Source organism: Ursus arctos, unplaced genomic scaffold (genome assembly GCF_023065955.2).
Source record: "Ursus arctos isolate Adak ecotype North America unplaced genomic scaffold, UrsArc2.0 scaffold_1, whole genome shotgun sequence".
NCBI classification, from domain to species: Eukaryota; Metazoa; Chordata; class Mammalia; order Carnivora; family Ursidae; genus Ursus; species Ursus arctos.
The window spans coordinates 74739623-74756912 of NW_026622763.1; the positions used below are offsets into that span (position 1 = coordinate 74739623).

General features: G+C 38.1%; 1 protein-coding gene across 1 annotated transcript in view; it reads right to left on the bottom strand.

Annotated features, from left to right (window-relative positions):
- The window catches only part of SATB2 (SATB homeobox 2), a 181496-nt gene that overhangs the window by 145071 nt on the left and 19135 nt on the right, over window positions 1-17290 (bottom strand). Inside the window, exon 3 of the mRNA XM_057303763.1 lies at window positions 10562-10738. Within this exon, the coding sequence (XP_057159746.1) occupies window positions 10562-10738 (177 nt within the window). The remainder of the gene's footprint in view (window positions 1-10561; window positions 10739-17290) is intronic.

A 17290-nucleotide genomic window follows, 5' to 3' on the forward strand; every position in this document is an offset into this window, starting at 1 on the left:
AGCAGTTTGTTTGTTAAAAGATTGCTCCAAGGCCTAAAATTTCTAAATATGCACCTTTTTCAACATTGCCCTTATAAAGAAAAAACTGCTGAGAGAGTCTCCCAAACATGAGAGTTTAATTAAAGAAGGAAAAGTGGGGGGGGGGGGGGAGAGAAAGAGCCAAAGAAAGAAACCAAGAAAGCAATACAAGGCAACAGATCATTTTAGACATTTTCAATAGGGAGAATATCAAACTTTCAGAGCATGAAAAACCTTTGGGCTCCAGACAACATATGCCTTTAAGCACCCTCCCTCCCCCTGCAAAATAAAAGAAAAAAAAGAAATGTGATTTTTCTGAATTCCATTACAAGGTTATGAATGTTTATTTAAAATCATCGTATTTGCAGCCCTTTATAGGATTAAGATTTTAAGTTCAGCAACACAAAAATAATTCTGAATTAAAATGGCAAAAATTAGTTTTAGAAAAAAAAAATTTTTTAATTTTATTTATTTATTTTTTAAAGATTTTATTAATTTTTTCAACAGAGATAGAGACAGCCAGCGAGAGAGGGAGCACGAGCAGGGGGAGTGGGAGAGGAAGAAGCAGGCTCATAGCGGAGGAGCCTGATGTGGGGCTCGATCCCAGAACGCCGGGATCACGCCCTGAGCCGAAGGCAGACGCTTAACCGCTGTGCCACCCAGGCACCCCCAAAAAATATTTTTTAAAGTAGGCTCCATGCCCAGCATGGAACCCACCGCAGGGCTTACAACTGAGCTGAGATTAAAAGTTAGATGCTTAACTGACTGAGGCACCCAGGTGCCCCTAGAAAAGAATTTTTAAAAATTTAAGAGAATGAGAGAGACACATCAACAAGTGCAATATATAGATCTGTATGGCTCCTGATTTGAGTAAAAAAAAACAAAAAACAAAAAAAAAAACACTAAAAGAAAATTATAAAATGGGAAATTTTTGAACATTGATTGGATATTTCATGACATAAGGTATTACCTGTTTTTTAAGAATCATGCTGGTCTTGTGGAGATATAATATATATATATATATATATATATTTTTTTTTTTTTAAGATTTTATTTATCTATTTGACAGAGAGAGAGAGACAGCCAGCGAGAGAGGGAACACAAGCAGGGGGAGTAGGAGAGGAAGCAGCAGGCTCCCAGTGGAGCAGGGAGCCCGATGTGGGGTTAGATCCTAGGACCCTGAGCCAAAGACAGATGCTTAACGACTGAGCCACCCAGGCACCCCTTGTGGTTATATTTTTAAGGCAGTCTTTATCTTTCAGAGAAACTTAGTAAAATATTTATGGATAAAATATGAGGTTTAGGATGTACTTTAAAATAATCCAGTGGGAGAGAAGTAACGTGTGGGTAAGGGCAGAGATGAAACAAGACTGACCATGAATTGCTAATCGTTGATGCTACATGATAAATTTGTGAATATTTACTACACTAATCTCTCTATTTTGTGTATGTTGCATATTCCCAGAATAAACATTTTAGAGAATTAAAGAACAGAGCACTTCAAGCACTGAATAATCTAAAATGGAGGTATATTCATTTCTGATGATAAAATTTACCCTTTACCCTTGTAAAGTTCTTCCCAATAGTATGCTGTATATAATAAATGAATGAATAATTTATAAAACAATGATAAATAAAGTAAATAAATTAAATAAATAAAGTAATAAATTAAGTTATTCCTTTAAAAAATATCCTTATTATTTTGATTTTAAGTCTTATTCTATTTATTCTTACCACTGTTTCCAGTTCCAGATTGAAATTGTTCTCCCTGTATAGAATGCCTTCAAAAAGATGAGGTCCAGATAAACACTGACAAAATACCTCTAAGCTTTGATCAGAAGAATTTGGATCCCAGCAATTCCATAAGTATGTTTTGAATAAGCAGCTCTTTGAGTCTAAAAGTTATTATTCGAAACGTTTTGCCACCATGAGTGGAGTCAAAACACCACTGCCTATGGGATGATGACATGGAATAATCTGGAAATGGTGAAGCTGATCACTAAGGAGTCAAATTATGTTTTACTTCTGATAAAAATAGCTAATTCATGAATGGGAGCCAACTTCACAGTGATACACAAGGAAAAAATTTTTTCATGGATAAAGTTTAGTAAAAATGAACCTTAAAAATACCCATTTTCACTGTCAACAAACATTTATTGAATTCCTGTAGACTTCACACTGTGCTATGTATCACTCCATTTTAAGGGAACAAAATAGTTTCTAGTTCATGAGTCCAAATATAATTATTGAAGACAGTAAACTGGCACTTTTTAGAACTGCATATATTTCTCCAGGGTAATAAATAATACCTTCAATCCATTTGTTCAATCTTCCAACATTGACTAAATGCCTACCACAAGTACTACCCTTGTGCTCTAAAAAAATGGGCCTCTGAGAACACAAGAGTTTCACCAATAAAAAAGCCAACAACAGCCTATTTTTAAAATGGAGACAATAGCAGACAGAAGTGGCAAATAAACAGCTTTCCTTTAATGAGGCAAAGCAAGAATGTTCTGGAAATTTTAACCCATATTTTCCATCTGGTCACTACTTCCAGAAACTATGAGTAATTCTTGAGTATTTTTCAAGAACAAAATGAACATTTAGTTATAAATTAGCACTAAACTTTTGAACAGATTTTATATGCATTTCTATTCACTGAACCTTAATATTCAATATTTCTGAGCTCAGAGGATCAAAAATCAACTAATAATCTACATTCCTAAACTTTTCTTGTGTTATTGAACTACCAAATGTAAGCTCCATGAAAGCAAGATTTTTTTCAGATTCCCAGAGCCTAGAATAATGACAGGAACATGGCAGGCATTTAATACTACTTAATTAATTAATTTGAAAATCTGAATTGCTGGGGCGCCTGGGTGGCACAGCGGTTAAGCGTCTGCCTTCGGCTCAGGGCGTGATCCCGGCGTTATGGGATCGAGCCCCACATCAGGCTCCTCTGCTATGAGCCTGCTTCTTCCTCTCCCACTACCCCTGCTTGTGTTCCCTCTCTCGCTGGCTGTCTCTATCTCTGTCAAATAAATAAAATCTTTAAAAAAAAAAAAAAAAAGAAAGAAAATCTGAATTGCTAAGAAATATGCTTTATTTTAATATCAAGAATCATTTAGGGGTGCCTGGGTGGCTCAGTCATTAAGCATCTGCCTTCGGCTCAGGGCATGATCCTAGGGTCCTGGGATCGAGCCCCTCATCAGGCTCCCTGCTCTGCTGGAAGCCTGCTTCTTCCTCTCCCACTCCCCCTGCTTGTATTCCCTCTCTCGCTGGCTGTTTCTCTCTCTGTCAAATAAGTAAATAAAATTTAAAAGAAGAATCATTTAGGCTTCATAAGTAGGAATGGTATATTTGAATTAGTCAACCTACTTTAGGCCTTCTATTTAGTTTTAGGAATTGGCTTCAACAGACAGCAATCCTGTGAGATTTGTTTTTTTGTTTGTTTTTAATGAAGGCTGTCTCAGTTGCCTTGAAAAAGTATCTCTATGTTTAATTTATCATTACTGAATATATATAACCATTATCAATAAATATAATCCTGGGGCACCTGGGTGGCTCAGTCAGTTGAGTGTCTGACTGATTTCAGCTCAGGTCATGATCTTAGGGTGGTGACACTGAGCACCGCATAGACTGGGATTGGGATTCTTTCTCCCTCTCCCTCTGCGCCCTGCTCACACTCTTTCACAGACAGAAAGAGGGATGCCTAGGTGGCTCAGCCGGTTCAGCGTCTACCTTTAGCACAGGTCATGATCCGGGAGTCCTGGGATCGAGCCCCTGCATCGGGCTCCCTGCACAGTGGGGAGCCTGCTTCTCCCTCTCCCACTGCCTGCTGCTCCCCCTGCTTGTGTTCTCTCTCTCTCTCTGTTAAGTAAATAAATAAAATCTTTAACAACAACAAAAAAGATAGATATATAGATGATTGATAGATAGATAGATAGATAGATAGATAGATAGATAGACAGAATCCTTATGTATTCAATAAGTACCCAATCTAAAAGTCCTGCCTTTTAGGGCTTATGTCGAAGAATAAAGAGTAACCATTAAATAAGAACTGACTCCTACCCCAACTCTAAACTCCCACTAATCAAGTCTATCACAGAACAGCCCTGCAGTTAAGAACACTGACTGTAGAGTTGGATCCCTGGGCTTCAGATCTCAGCTCTTCCATCCATAGCTCTGTGTGCTCATTTGTGAAATGGGGGAACACATAACTTACTTCAAAAAGCTGTTGTGATGTTTAAATGAGTCAGTACATGCAAATCTTTCAGAATAGTGCCTGACATACTGTAACTGCTCAGTTAATATTACCTAGCACTATTAAAACTCTAAGAAATTCCTCGGTTTATTTATACATCACAGGAACTCATTAACGACTTATTCTTTTTTTTCATCTTAAACTGAAAAACAAAAACAAATACATCTGTATTGTGGACAAGTTTCACACTTATGGATACATTAGGGACAGAGTGAACTGCTTATCAAAATTGGATAATGTAGAAATAACAAATTCCCACTTATTAAGAGAATTCACAGAGAAAGTAGAATTTCATACTTACATATTCTTTCTGATTAGAAAAAGAAGACAATTCCACTACCACATAATCCCACTACCCACACTGATGACATTTTAATAGATTTCCTTTGTCTTTTTTCCATGCATATACATATGATTTTATATAATTGAGACTGCATCTGGCACTCTTGATTCACCTAACATGGTATTAAGTGTACTTTGCATCATTTTTTTAAGATATCATTTTAAATGATTGTGTAAATTTAAGTATTCCAACATAAACAAGATAAAATGGTAATTAATACAGCTTCTCTTCCATAATTTTTATATATTCATGAACCCAAAACTAACAAGCCAGAAAGAATTTTTGCTTATTTATTGCTCAGCATATTTGTTTTTAAATAAAATTTTCTGGTCAAAACTAAATTTTACAATCTTAAGAAACAAAACAAAGCTGGAGACAACACATTCCTGATCTCAAACTATAGTACAAAGGTATAGTGAACAGTATGATATTGGCATAAAAACAGACACAGATCAATGGAACAGAATAGAGAGACCAGAAATAAACCCATGCATGTATGGTTAATGAATTTACAATAGAGAAGCCAAAAATATACATTGGAAAAAACACAGTCTCTTCAATAAATGTTGTTGGGGAAACTGTACAGCTACATGCAAAAGAATGAAACTGGACCTTACACCACACACAAAAATCAACTCAAAATGGATTAAAGACTTAAATGTAAAACTTGAAACCATAAAACTCCTAGAAGAAAACACATGCAGTAAGCTCCCTGACATAGGTCTTGGAGATGATTTTTTGGATATGACACCAAAAGCAAAGGTAACAAAAGCAAAATTACACGAGTGGTCCTGCATCAAACTAAGAAGCTTCTGCACAGCAAAGGAAACGACTAACAAAACGAAAAGGCAACCTACTGAACGAGAAAAAATATTTACAAATCATATATCTGATAAGAAGCTAATATCCAAAATACATAAAGAACTCATAAAACTTAAAGACAAAAAAACAAACAACCTGATTAAAAACTGGACGGAGAATCTGAACATGCATTTTTCCAAAGACATACAGATGGCCAATGGGTACGTGAAAAGACGCTCAATATCACTACTCATCAGGGAAATGCAAATCAAAACCACAGTGAGATATCACCTGACACCTGTTAGAATGGATAGTATCAAAAAGACAAGAAATAACATGTATTGGCAAGGATGTGGAGAAAAGGGAACACTTGTGTACTGTTGGTGGGAATGTAAATTGGTGCGGCCACTGTGGAAAACAGTATGGAGGTTCCTCAAAAAATTAAAAATAGAACTACCATATGATCCAGAAATTCCACTTCTGGGTATTTACCCAAATAAAGAAAACACTAACTTGAAGGAAGGAAAGGAAAGGAAAGGAAAGGAAAGGAAAGGAAAGGAAAGGAAAGGAAAGGAAAGGAAAGGAGGAAGGAAGGAAGGAAGGAAGGAAGGAAGGAAGGAAGGAAGGAAGGAAGGGATAAAGAAAAAGAAAAGGGGAGGGGAGGGGAGGGGAGGGGAGGGGAGGGGAGGAGAGGAGAGGAGAGGAGAGGAGAGGAGAGGAGAGGAGAGGAGAGGAGAGGAAAGAAGGAACGGACTTGAAAAGATATGAACGGCCATGTTCACTGCAGCATTATTTATAAAGCCAAGACATGGAAACAGTCTACATGTCCATCAATGGATGAATGAATAAAGAAAATGTGGTATACACATGCACAGACACAAATATTATTGAGCCATAAAAAAGAAATCTTGTCATTTGTGACAGCATGGATAGAACTTGAGGGCATTATGCTAAGTGAAATAAGTCAAACAGAGAAAGACAAATACCATACGATCTCACTTCTAAGTGGAATCTTAAAAAACAATTAATTAAAAAAAAACAAGCTTCATAGATACAGAAAACAGATGGGTGGTTGCCAGAGGTGGGGGTGGGGGTGACGGTGAGCAAAATGGGTGAGGGAGTCAAAAAGTACAAGCTTCCAGTTGTAAAATAAGTCCTGGGGATATCATATACAATATGGTGACTACAGTTAATAATACTGTATTGTATGTTTGAAAGTCGCTAAGAGAGTAAATCTTAAAAGTTCTCATGATAAGGAAAAAAAATTCTGTAACTATGTGTGGTGATGGATGTTAACTAGACTTACTGGGGTGATTATTTCACAATATACACAAATATCAAATCATTGTATTATATATCTAAAACTAATACGTTTATGTCAATTATGCCTCAATAAAAATATATATAAATAAAATTCGAAATTTACTTTAAAATTTACAGGAGGCAGAGGAGAAATAAGATGCCCACTTACAAATTTAATCAAATGTGCACAGTGAGGAATCACGCTGCCATCACTGCCACCTCCCCAAATCCACCATCCACGTTAGCACCTACGAATAGCTACTTAATCAGCAGGATAAAGAACTCTCTCAATGACGTGGAGAGATCCGTAGCTATTACCAAAAGCCATATGGGGTAGAACTGAAAGGATGAAAAGGAAAGAAGAAAAGAATAAAGGGAATGACCAAGTTTAATTTGGGGGAGTGGGTAGGGTTACCACGTAGTAGCTCCCAAGGTTAACGCTCCTCTTCCAAAACTAGAAGACTTTTGATTCAGAGATACAGACTCATGGTCCACCATAAAATGTACTTGCTGTTCATTAGCTCTTAAGCTACCTACTCTAGGAAAAAGAAAAAGCCTGGCATCTTTTGACTTTTTGCATATGCAAAACCGCACGTCAAATGTATCCTGGAGCTCTCTCATCCTTGAGAATCACAGAGAGTTAATGGTATGTATCCTGGGAAATGGAGGGTTTGGCTCAGTTAGAAGCACCATGCCCATCATTTATGACAGTATCTTTTGCCCTTATCTTCTCTTGAGTCCCAATATGTGGCCTCAAATAAAGGTTACTAAGGTTACTATAAGATGGGAGGGGGGAGGGAAGCGTTGGAAATCCCTGACCTCCATTTTAGTGGAATTTCTATCATCCTTTAGAAGCAAATGTTTTTTCTTAATAAAGTCTCTTAAGCTCACTTGGAGGGAATGCCCTCTCAAAAAAGAAATTGAGTATCCCACACTCACAAAAGCATGGGTACACTATCTTGTCATGAGGGCCTGAGTATCACTCCAAAATAATGACATTGCTAATGTAGTTTCTCTTTTCAAGGCAATTTGAATACTATACAATTCAATTATTGAAACACTTTTCTGGTCATGTCAAAATAAAAAAGTCATGTTTCAAGAGCCTCAATTTTTAAAATAGGCATGGGGCGCTGGGGTGGCTCAGTCAGTTAAGCACCCAACTCTTGATTTCAGATCAGGTCATGATCTCAGGGTCGTGAAGCCCAGCTGAGCATCCAACCTCAGGCTCTGTGCTCGGCTCAGAGTCTGCTTGAAATTCTTTTTCTCCCTCTCCCTCTGCCCCTCCCCCCAACCCCATTCATGTGCTCTCCCTCTCTAGAATAAATAAATAAATCTTTTAAAAATAAAAATAAAATAGGCTCCAGCAACCCACTCTCCTTGCAGTTCAGTTCTGCCCAACTTTTCCAACACAGAAGTTCAGAAACACTCAGTTTCTCTGTTGCAAATGGATTTGCTAGGTCACCCAATGACTTCCCCATGTTGGGGGAATTACCTAAACAATGAACAAACAAAATAATAATAATAATAATAATAATAAAAACAGAAAACTAGACCCACACAAACTCAGACTTCGAATATGCAGTCATATTTCGTTCTACCTCCTTTTCTAGCTTTCTCTCACTCTTCTGTTTGTCCAGCACACAAATGACCAGTCTATCATGTATTCTGTTTGGTCTATAACAAACATGCAGCGAACTGCCTGCCTGATGAGCTGACAACAAAGACCTAATACATTCATTTCAAAATAAACAATTCCAAGTTTTTCCATTTACCCGAAACAGAGATCAGCAGCCTAATTTAAAACTAAACAAACTGTAATTTACCCCCTCTGAAATTACAGTACAGGATCTAGTGCTAAAACCTTTGTTTACCTACAAAATTAAGTATTAACTGTGATCTAGAGCACCTTCAGAATGTTGATTCAACTTTTTTAAAAGTGTAATATCCAGTATTTTTTAACCATGGTTTTCAAAAACTTTGGGGAAGCAAATATTTGCTTTTGACCTTTCTCTTGTTTAATCCTCCACTGTAGACCATATCCCTTGCTGGTGTATCTATCTCACCTTGGTGGGTAGAACTCTCAGTCCACATCACTAAATGGAACAGTGTGGCTCCCTGGTGCAAATTTCCTGAGAGCCCCTTCCCTGAGCATGTGCCAAGAATCAAATCTTGGCCACTTAGTGCTCTGTGCTCCACATGTGAGCTCACGGCGCGTTGAGCAGCCGTGCTAACTGAGATGGATAGCCCTGTCAAACAGGAAGCTGGCACACCAGGATGCAAGCAGTGGGATACAATGACCTTTACATTCAGAAAAAAATATCCCTAAAATGGCATGAAAAGTTTATGGGGGGGAGGAGGGGGATTCTTTTATTTCATTTAGGCACATAGCATAAAATAAAAGCAATGGTGCCCAGTATGCAATTTGCTCAGGATCAAATCCTGAATCCCTTACACAAGAAAGAAAGTCGTCAGAGAAAGGAAATGAATCATCCTTTATCACACTGCTTTGAAAGCAGTGGACTCGACAATTCAGCTCTTATTACTGCACCCGACAGGCCAAGTGCTCGGATTCAGACCGCGCTTAGACTCATAATGATCCATGGGGTTACTACCTGCCCCGGGAAAACATTCTTGACCCCTGGTTTCAGGTGGGTTGCTTTCTTGGTAGAATTAAAATCTAATTTAAATACTTAAACATTTTTAAAAACAGGGATGATCTGCTTACAGAATCAGAGTCAAGGGCTTGGATATTAAATCCTTGGTCGCCATATTTGTAACTTTGTATATATTACTTGATCTCTCATAGTTTTCTTATCTGAATAAATGGAGGCTCTGACTGATAATTCCTAGGAATTATATGAAGAGAGACTCATAAAAAAAGTTGCAAAAATCTGTGGCACATATACAAATGTTAAGTAAGAATAGTAATATAGAAAATTAATATATAAAACAAGACTTGGAAGTCACATATTTCTCTCCTTTAATTATAACCATTATCATAAACTGTACAACTCAATCATTTCACCTGAAATACAATAATAATCATTCCACTGGGTCAATTTTTTTTTCCATTTTTCAAGGTTTGGGGGATATTTTTATGTTATTTGTTTTGTCAATCCTTTGCCATGAAAGAACAATGGGCTACGCTTCAGAGTGAAGCAACACAAGCTCACAATGGCTCTCCAGTGCTGTACAATACATGCAGAAATAATGATGCCATTTTAATATTTAATTACATAGATATAATGAATTGATCACAAAGATACTGAGATTTTTGTTGTTGTTGTTTTGGTTTGGTTTTTTTTTGTTGTTGTTGTTTTTGTTTTACTGAATGGACTACCCTAAAACTACAGAGCAATTTTCAAAGATACAGAAGCTTGGTAAAATGCATCCATTTTTTGGTACTTAATTAAGAGCTGATTGTAACGTGCATAAGCTGCAGGCCCAAAGCAATAAATAAATTTAGAAAGCTGAAAGCTTATAAATCATGTATTAAAGTTTGGATAAATTAGGATCAAACATCTCCGCATTCTGAGAACCCCACTTCAGGGACTTAGAGAAAATAACAGAGCTATCAATGCCAACAAACCTAGGATGATCACTTGAAAATGCAAATTTATTTTGGTGGATCTCTAGGTGCCGGTCAAATGCTTCCCAAAGAAACCAGAAAATAAGACGCTTCAAGAAACATTGTGCTATTTGCTATTTGGAAAAGCTGTTAAACCTGACCATTCTCCTCCAACCCTTGTTTGGAGAATTATTTCAGGAAACACACTCTTCCTCCAATCATGAGAGCCAGAAGCACGGGGAGGAGCGGGGATGCGGAGTAATACCTTGTGCCTGAGCTGCGGAGCTGTGCGAGTACCCCAGGGCCAGCAGCGCGGTCTCCACCAGCTGGCTAAAAAGCACATCTTTTCGAACCAAGACGAACTCTGCGTGTTCTTCTCTGTTGTCATATTCAAGAGAGCCATCCAACTGCTCCACCACACAAAAGACAGGAATCATCAACCCTGGAGAGACAAGATGCAGAAGCAGAACACAAACATTACAAAGCAAATCTCGGTCACCGTGATGAGAAGGGAAGAGGCAGTTATAAAAGTTACTCATCTGTGATCGACAATGGTTTAGATTAAACAAGCCTCTTAGTTGGATGGGCCTAATGGGAACGCTGCGGATTTGCCCCCCTTCCTTATTACTATCAGACTGCAGCAGAATTGCCCTGGGCAAAGGCAGAAGCCCTCAGAAGCCCTCAGATTCCAGTCATTAAAACGTGGAGTGTGCCCATCAGAGGTATCCTGACTGAGACCCTAACTCCAGAGCCAGCACAAAGCTGAGGTCAAGGTGACCTTTCGGACCCTCATACCCTTCATGTCTATGGTTTATCATTAACTATGAATCAGGACTAGTATTGCCAGATCAGATCTGCTTTTGTCTGGAAATGCTGTAAGATACCTAGCAGAGAGGAATATTCGATTTCAGGGCCTAAGCTATCATGTGAATATGTCTAAGAAAGCCAATAGGAATTTTTTTAAAGTCCTTCTTGTTATCTTTTATCTAAGTCCTGGCAAATGGGTCATCAATTAGTCTGCAAATATCCTGCTCACAAAAATCTTAACTGACATTTAACTTATGTCAAAATACACATCCAAATGTAAAACTTTGTCTTTTTTTAAATTATTATTTTACATATTAACACCAGTTACCAGGATAAAGGGAATTATCTCTTCCTGTGTTTTTAGAGAAAAGAAGTAAACTACTCTAAAGAATAAAGCAAATTAGTCTAGTTGAAAATCTGTTGAAATCTGTTGTCACTGAAATATTTCTCTGCTTTGTATCAAAGTGTGAAAAGCTAAAAAATGTTTAATTCGCCAAAGATTTTTTTATAAACTGTTTTTTATTTTAAAAAAAGTCATACAGGCATTTAAATCTAAACATAGCCAAGGCATAAGAAGATCAAAGTTTTACCAACATACAAGTAATAAACATGGACTCTGCCCCATGTAATTCACACAAATTAGTATGTTATGGAATAAGATCTGCTCTGGGTCTTCTCTCTTGTGCAAGAAAACCAAAAGTTATGAAGGACAGGTGGGCAAGCTGAGAGATGGGGAAAGGTGGACAATTAGTTGGACATTGCTGAAGGCACTTTACAATAAAAACAAGACCTCTGTGTAAATGACACATGGGAGTTCTGCCTGTGAGACACAGACGACACAGGAGTTTTTCTAAAAGCCCCTCCCCTCTGCCTAGACCCTAGAAGCCTCCTGACTCACTCGATCTGGAAAGCAGAGGGTGGGAGCAGACACTCTGCAAACTACCAGGTCACAGATGTAGATTTTTGTTCTAAAGATAATACAATGGTGCCACTAGTTCCCATGTGCTAATTATTATTATTAAAGATAATAAGTATAGGGTGTAATTATTAAATATAATCATTATTAACAATAATAATACTCATTAAGAATTGTTATCATTAAGGATCATGGTAATTATTATTAAGCCAGCAGAACAGTCTAACAAGTCACACCGTACCATTTCCCGGGACAACTCCTGACTCCGTGTTCACTCTTAAGAACAATAGGCAGCATTATTGTTTGTAGCAAATACACTCTCTATGGTATAGACTTATAGAAAATAGGAAATAAAGGTGGAGCAGACTGATCATTTTAGACAAACAAGGGAATTTAGCCTGGCCACATGGTGCCTTATGAAATATTTTTTTGGAATTGTGACCAATACCGGCCTATCAAATGCTTACTTATTTATGCCCAATTTATCCCAAATGTAAGTAAGACATGAAATGAATACTATAAATTACATTGCCTCCAAATTATCTTTGTGCTCATTCATTTATCCAATTTTTATTCCCTGAATACCTATTGTGTGCCAGTTATCCCCTTGTGGCTTAGAGATACAAGTAAGAACAAGTCTGAAGTGGCTCCTGCCTTCAATGCTGTTGAAGGTGTTGTAAAATCTTCCTAAGCAAGCATAATGGCATTATATAGGACCTATCCATCAGAGTCCTTACCAGCAGGGAATGGCCCCCATTTAGACCTTTTAACTCTTACATACTGGTATATGATCTTTGTCCAAGGAAGCAGGTTGATTTCTACTTTTAATGATTTCAGTGTATGCACACACAGGGCCATGTAGTCAGCAGTGCCATAAGCTACTTCACCACTAATACCTATGTGTACATAAGTTTCAATGCTGAAAATCCATGTGCAGTTCCTAATGTCAACATCTGAGTGTCACACATCTGGGAGTCACAGATAAGGCCTTTCAATGAATCCAGTTGCCTCCATAAGCTATCATGCATCCATTACTTAGGAACCATAAATCTTTCTCAAGTCTATAGTCAACTAAAAAAAAAACCTAAGACCCTATTAATTTAAAAAAATAATATTAGCAGTTCAATGAGTAAGGTATAAAATACAACATTAAAGCACAGGGGTCTATACTTTACAGGAACTTATGTTTTCAAAGTGTGAGTTACCAAAATATTTCCTAAACATTTTAGTTCAGTGATTAAAGAAAGCAATTGTTATCTGACATGAGAGCAATAACTCCTTCCAGTCAAAAAGCAAGCATCCATCCTTCACAGGCATCACCTAGAAAGAAAAGAAAAGAAAAGAAAAGAAAAGAAAAGAAAAGAAAAGAAAAGAAAAGAAAAGAAAAGAAAAGAAAAAAGAAAAGAAAGGAGAAGAAAAGAACCACAGAAAGGAAAGAACCAAGGAAAGGAAAGGAAAGGAAAGGAAAGGAAAGGAAAGGAAAGGCAAGGCCTTTGAGGTCATTTATAAAATAAAACAATATTAACCAGAAGTGTATGACAACAGAATTTATACTCTGAAAGCACATATATATGAGCTACTAGAGAATAAAGAGGTTATATAAAGAAAAATGTATCTTTTTACTAGAATTTCATAGATCTAAGCAATTATGAATTTTTTACAACGAAACACAATTTTTACAAAAGAAGAGGAAAAATAGGTGTGATTACTAGTGACAACAGCAAGAGAAATGAAAAATGGTAAAACAGTACAGTTGGGGTCAAGTGTGAGGAAGAAGAAAAGTAAGGCATAGGTTTTAAAAACTAAAAACAGCAAATCCCTGGGAAAGAAAACTATAAAAGGATGAAATGATCAAGAAAAAAAAAGAAATTCTTATTCCAGCCCTCTATCTGGAACTTACGGCATTATTTTTCTTTTATTGTAGCACAGACCCATTTCCAGATGATCAAGTAGGGAACTTTGAACCTTTTGATTATAAGCCTGGCTAAGCTTTTTACAATTGTGGCAGGCTAAGCAGGTAGTTTGGTCTAAAGGCCAGGCCCACAGTCCTAGCCGTTTGCTAAGAATTTAAGAGTTGTTCTGACAATTGATGAATGGTGAATTCTGCTGACACAGTGGCAAAATAAGCAGAAGATTCCTTCCACTAGAAAAATGCATTTTCCCAACTGTCATTAGTTCCAATGCACAAATTGTCATTTTCACTGTGACATTATTTCTGAAGAAGTGTTTATGATTATAAGGCAACCTCATCTTCGCCACGGCAGCCATGGGAATAGAGACAAATGGGAGATGGTCAAACGTGGTGGTGACTAGCTCTGCCTCAGGAGGCAGGCAACTCTTGGATCAAATCCTGGCATGTCATTCTTTACCTATTGTAGTGACCTCTCTGAAGGCTCAAATTCCTCCCAGCTAAGATGCAAATAATAATATCTCCACCACAGAGTTGTTGTGAGGATTAAACACTGTGAAACAGTTGTCTGGCAGCTCTCAAACAATGGAACACATTCGTTTTTCTTTTTTTCAAAATCAGTATTAATACCATTAATTAATACAGAGGAAAATAAGAAACCAGTAATTTTTTTCACGGTCCATAATCAGTGCTCATGAAACTTACTAAAAAGCTTTTCTTCAGAATAAAAATGATACTCATAATCACTGAGTTACTTAAGATGTTCAATGTGCCCCAAGCAAAAGGGTGAAAGTATGAAAAACACATTTTATACTCTAAAACTGCTTGTGCACTATGATAGCTATTAGCCACATATGACAACTAAACTCTTGAAATGTGACTAGTCCTGAACTGAAATGTGCTATAAGTATAAAATACACACTCAATTTCAATGATTTAATACCAAAAAACAAAAAAAAATATAGCATGAATAATTTTTAAAAATCAACTGCAGGTATAAATATTTTGGATGCACTGAGTTAAATAAAATATATTATCAAAATTGATTTCACCTGTTTAACTTCTTTTAAAAGAAGCTACTAGAAAATTCAAAATTATATATTTCTAGGACAGCTGCTCTAAGCAATCTGCTGACACGAACATATACAATGGTTTTTCTGACACAGGATAAAGTCATCACAAACTGATAACTAAGACAATTGTGCAATTGTCTTGAGCATTTCTTGGATGCCCCTCAGTTATCTCTCCTCTGTGTTCCAGATCTTAGGAGACTTGAGGACAGATGTACTATTGGTTAAACTCCAAAATCCAACGTGACATCTCTGCATCCTCATACAAAGTGTAGGCCATTGTTTTATTCCTAACTATATTAATCCAACTTTTTTATTAAGGGAAAGGCTTTTTTCCCCTTCCCTTCATTTTAAAGAACAGTTTTCGGGGCGCCTGGGTGGCTCAGTCGTTGAGTGTCTGCCTTCGGCCCAGGGCGTGATCCCAGAGTCCTGGGATCGAGCCCCACATCAGGCTTCTCCGCTGGGAGCCTGCTTCTTCCTCTCCCACTCCCCCTGCTTGTGTTCCCTCTCTCGCTGGCTGTCTCTCTCTCTCTGTCAAATAAATAAATAAAATCTTTAGAAAAAAAATAAATAAATAAAGAACAGTTTTCAAGAAATGCCACAACACTGGCATGAAAGTGACCTAAGGAACAAGTATCCTGTAATTCTCTGGATAGCTCACCTCAGAAATGAAAGATGAAAGAAGGTCCAGTGGCTGGGGTCTTAGAGGACAGGATCATACCGCTTTGCACGAAAGTCACACGGAACAAACCTGTCACTTGCATAGCACCTGCTAACTCACCACACGCTCTAGCATACACATGGACCTTTATCTTTCTCCCCACCTTTACTGTATGAGAGGGCATCATTATTCTCATCCAATAAATGAGGAAACAAACCATGGGAAAATAAGTAACATGCTCAAGAGAGACACAAGAAGAACCGTTCAGGTTAGCCAACTCTAAACCCCAGGCACGCTGCTTTCTTGGGGATGGAAAACTACACTTGGAAACCCACACCCACAAAAATCCAAAGGCTTGGCCTTTTAGTAAAGGCCCCTTTACTGCTCATGAAGTCCAATGGGTGACATGCATTGCTTGAAAGTAAATTCACCTTTTGACACAGGAGGCATTGTGCTAGGCACACAGGAGGAATCAAACACAGTTCCTGCCCTTTAGTCACTTATAGACAAAGAAAAGCTCAAATAACGCGTCATACTCTCGTGGAGGTCAGAGTGGGCTCCAGCCTCCACCCCAATCCCTTTGTCTCCTGGGTCCACCCTCATTCTTGGACCTGCCCCCTGAATGACAGGAGCCAGTCTGAGAGGATAGGAGAGCCAGCCTTTCTCCTCCTCTCTTTCCAAGGGCTCCTAAAACAGTCTGTTTCCAGAAGGAAGGCAGCCACAGGGCCCACTCCCTTCCCTGAAGCTAGCAGTATCTCTGGTTCTATCACCTGGGAAGGTCCCAGGGCTAATTGAAGATTACAAAGGCTTTAGGGCAGAGCCTCTCATATCTGTTCTTTGTATAAAACTGAACCTGGAGTAAAGCACCACACTTAGCAACCACCACAATCAATAAATCACAGAACCCTGAAACACTGAAACAAATTCTACCGTGTAAACCGAGAGTGATACAGGGTCTACCAGAGGACTGGGAGAGAAGACAGTGCGGGGTGGCAACTATCTTTTCTTATTGCAAATTTATGAGAAGAACAAAACAATTGACTTGCTCTAAAACATCATTCTCCCTCCCCTCCCCCTCCCCCTCTCCATCTCTATCACACACACACACACACACACACACACACACACACACAAAGTCACAGACAAGAAGTAACTTCAATATTAACCTTCAGTATTAGCCTCTAGTTGCTTCCTTCCACCCTAAAACAATAAAGGCAAGCCTGAGCACCAAGACTGCAGTGAGAAACAAAAGGAAAGAATAGGCTGCCCCTCAACTTCTTCTTGGGGGTCCCAGGCAAAATTTCAAGATGGATCAAGTATGTCTTTCTTACTCTCCTTTTTCCTGCCCCTGCTGTCCTCTCCCAGGCACCCAACCTCCTGAGCTCCGGTAACCAGAGGCTCCACATTCCACAGTTCCACGCCAGCCTCCCATTCCCCCGGGGGCTGAGCTCAAAAATTCCAAAGAGATTAATAGATAAAAAGATGTTACACTTTGCTGTTTGAATGGTTTAGCAGTCCTTTAATCTCCTTAGATATATTTTTCATTGTAAAAGAAATTCATGGTATCCTGTATTAACTTCTAATAGAATTTCAGGTAATGCAATTAAAAAAAAAGTTTTCACAGGGCTTGG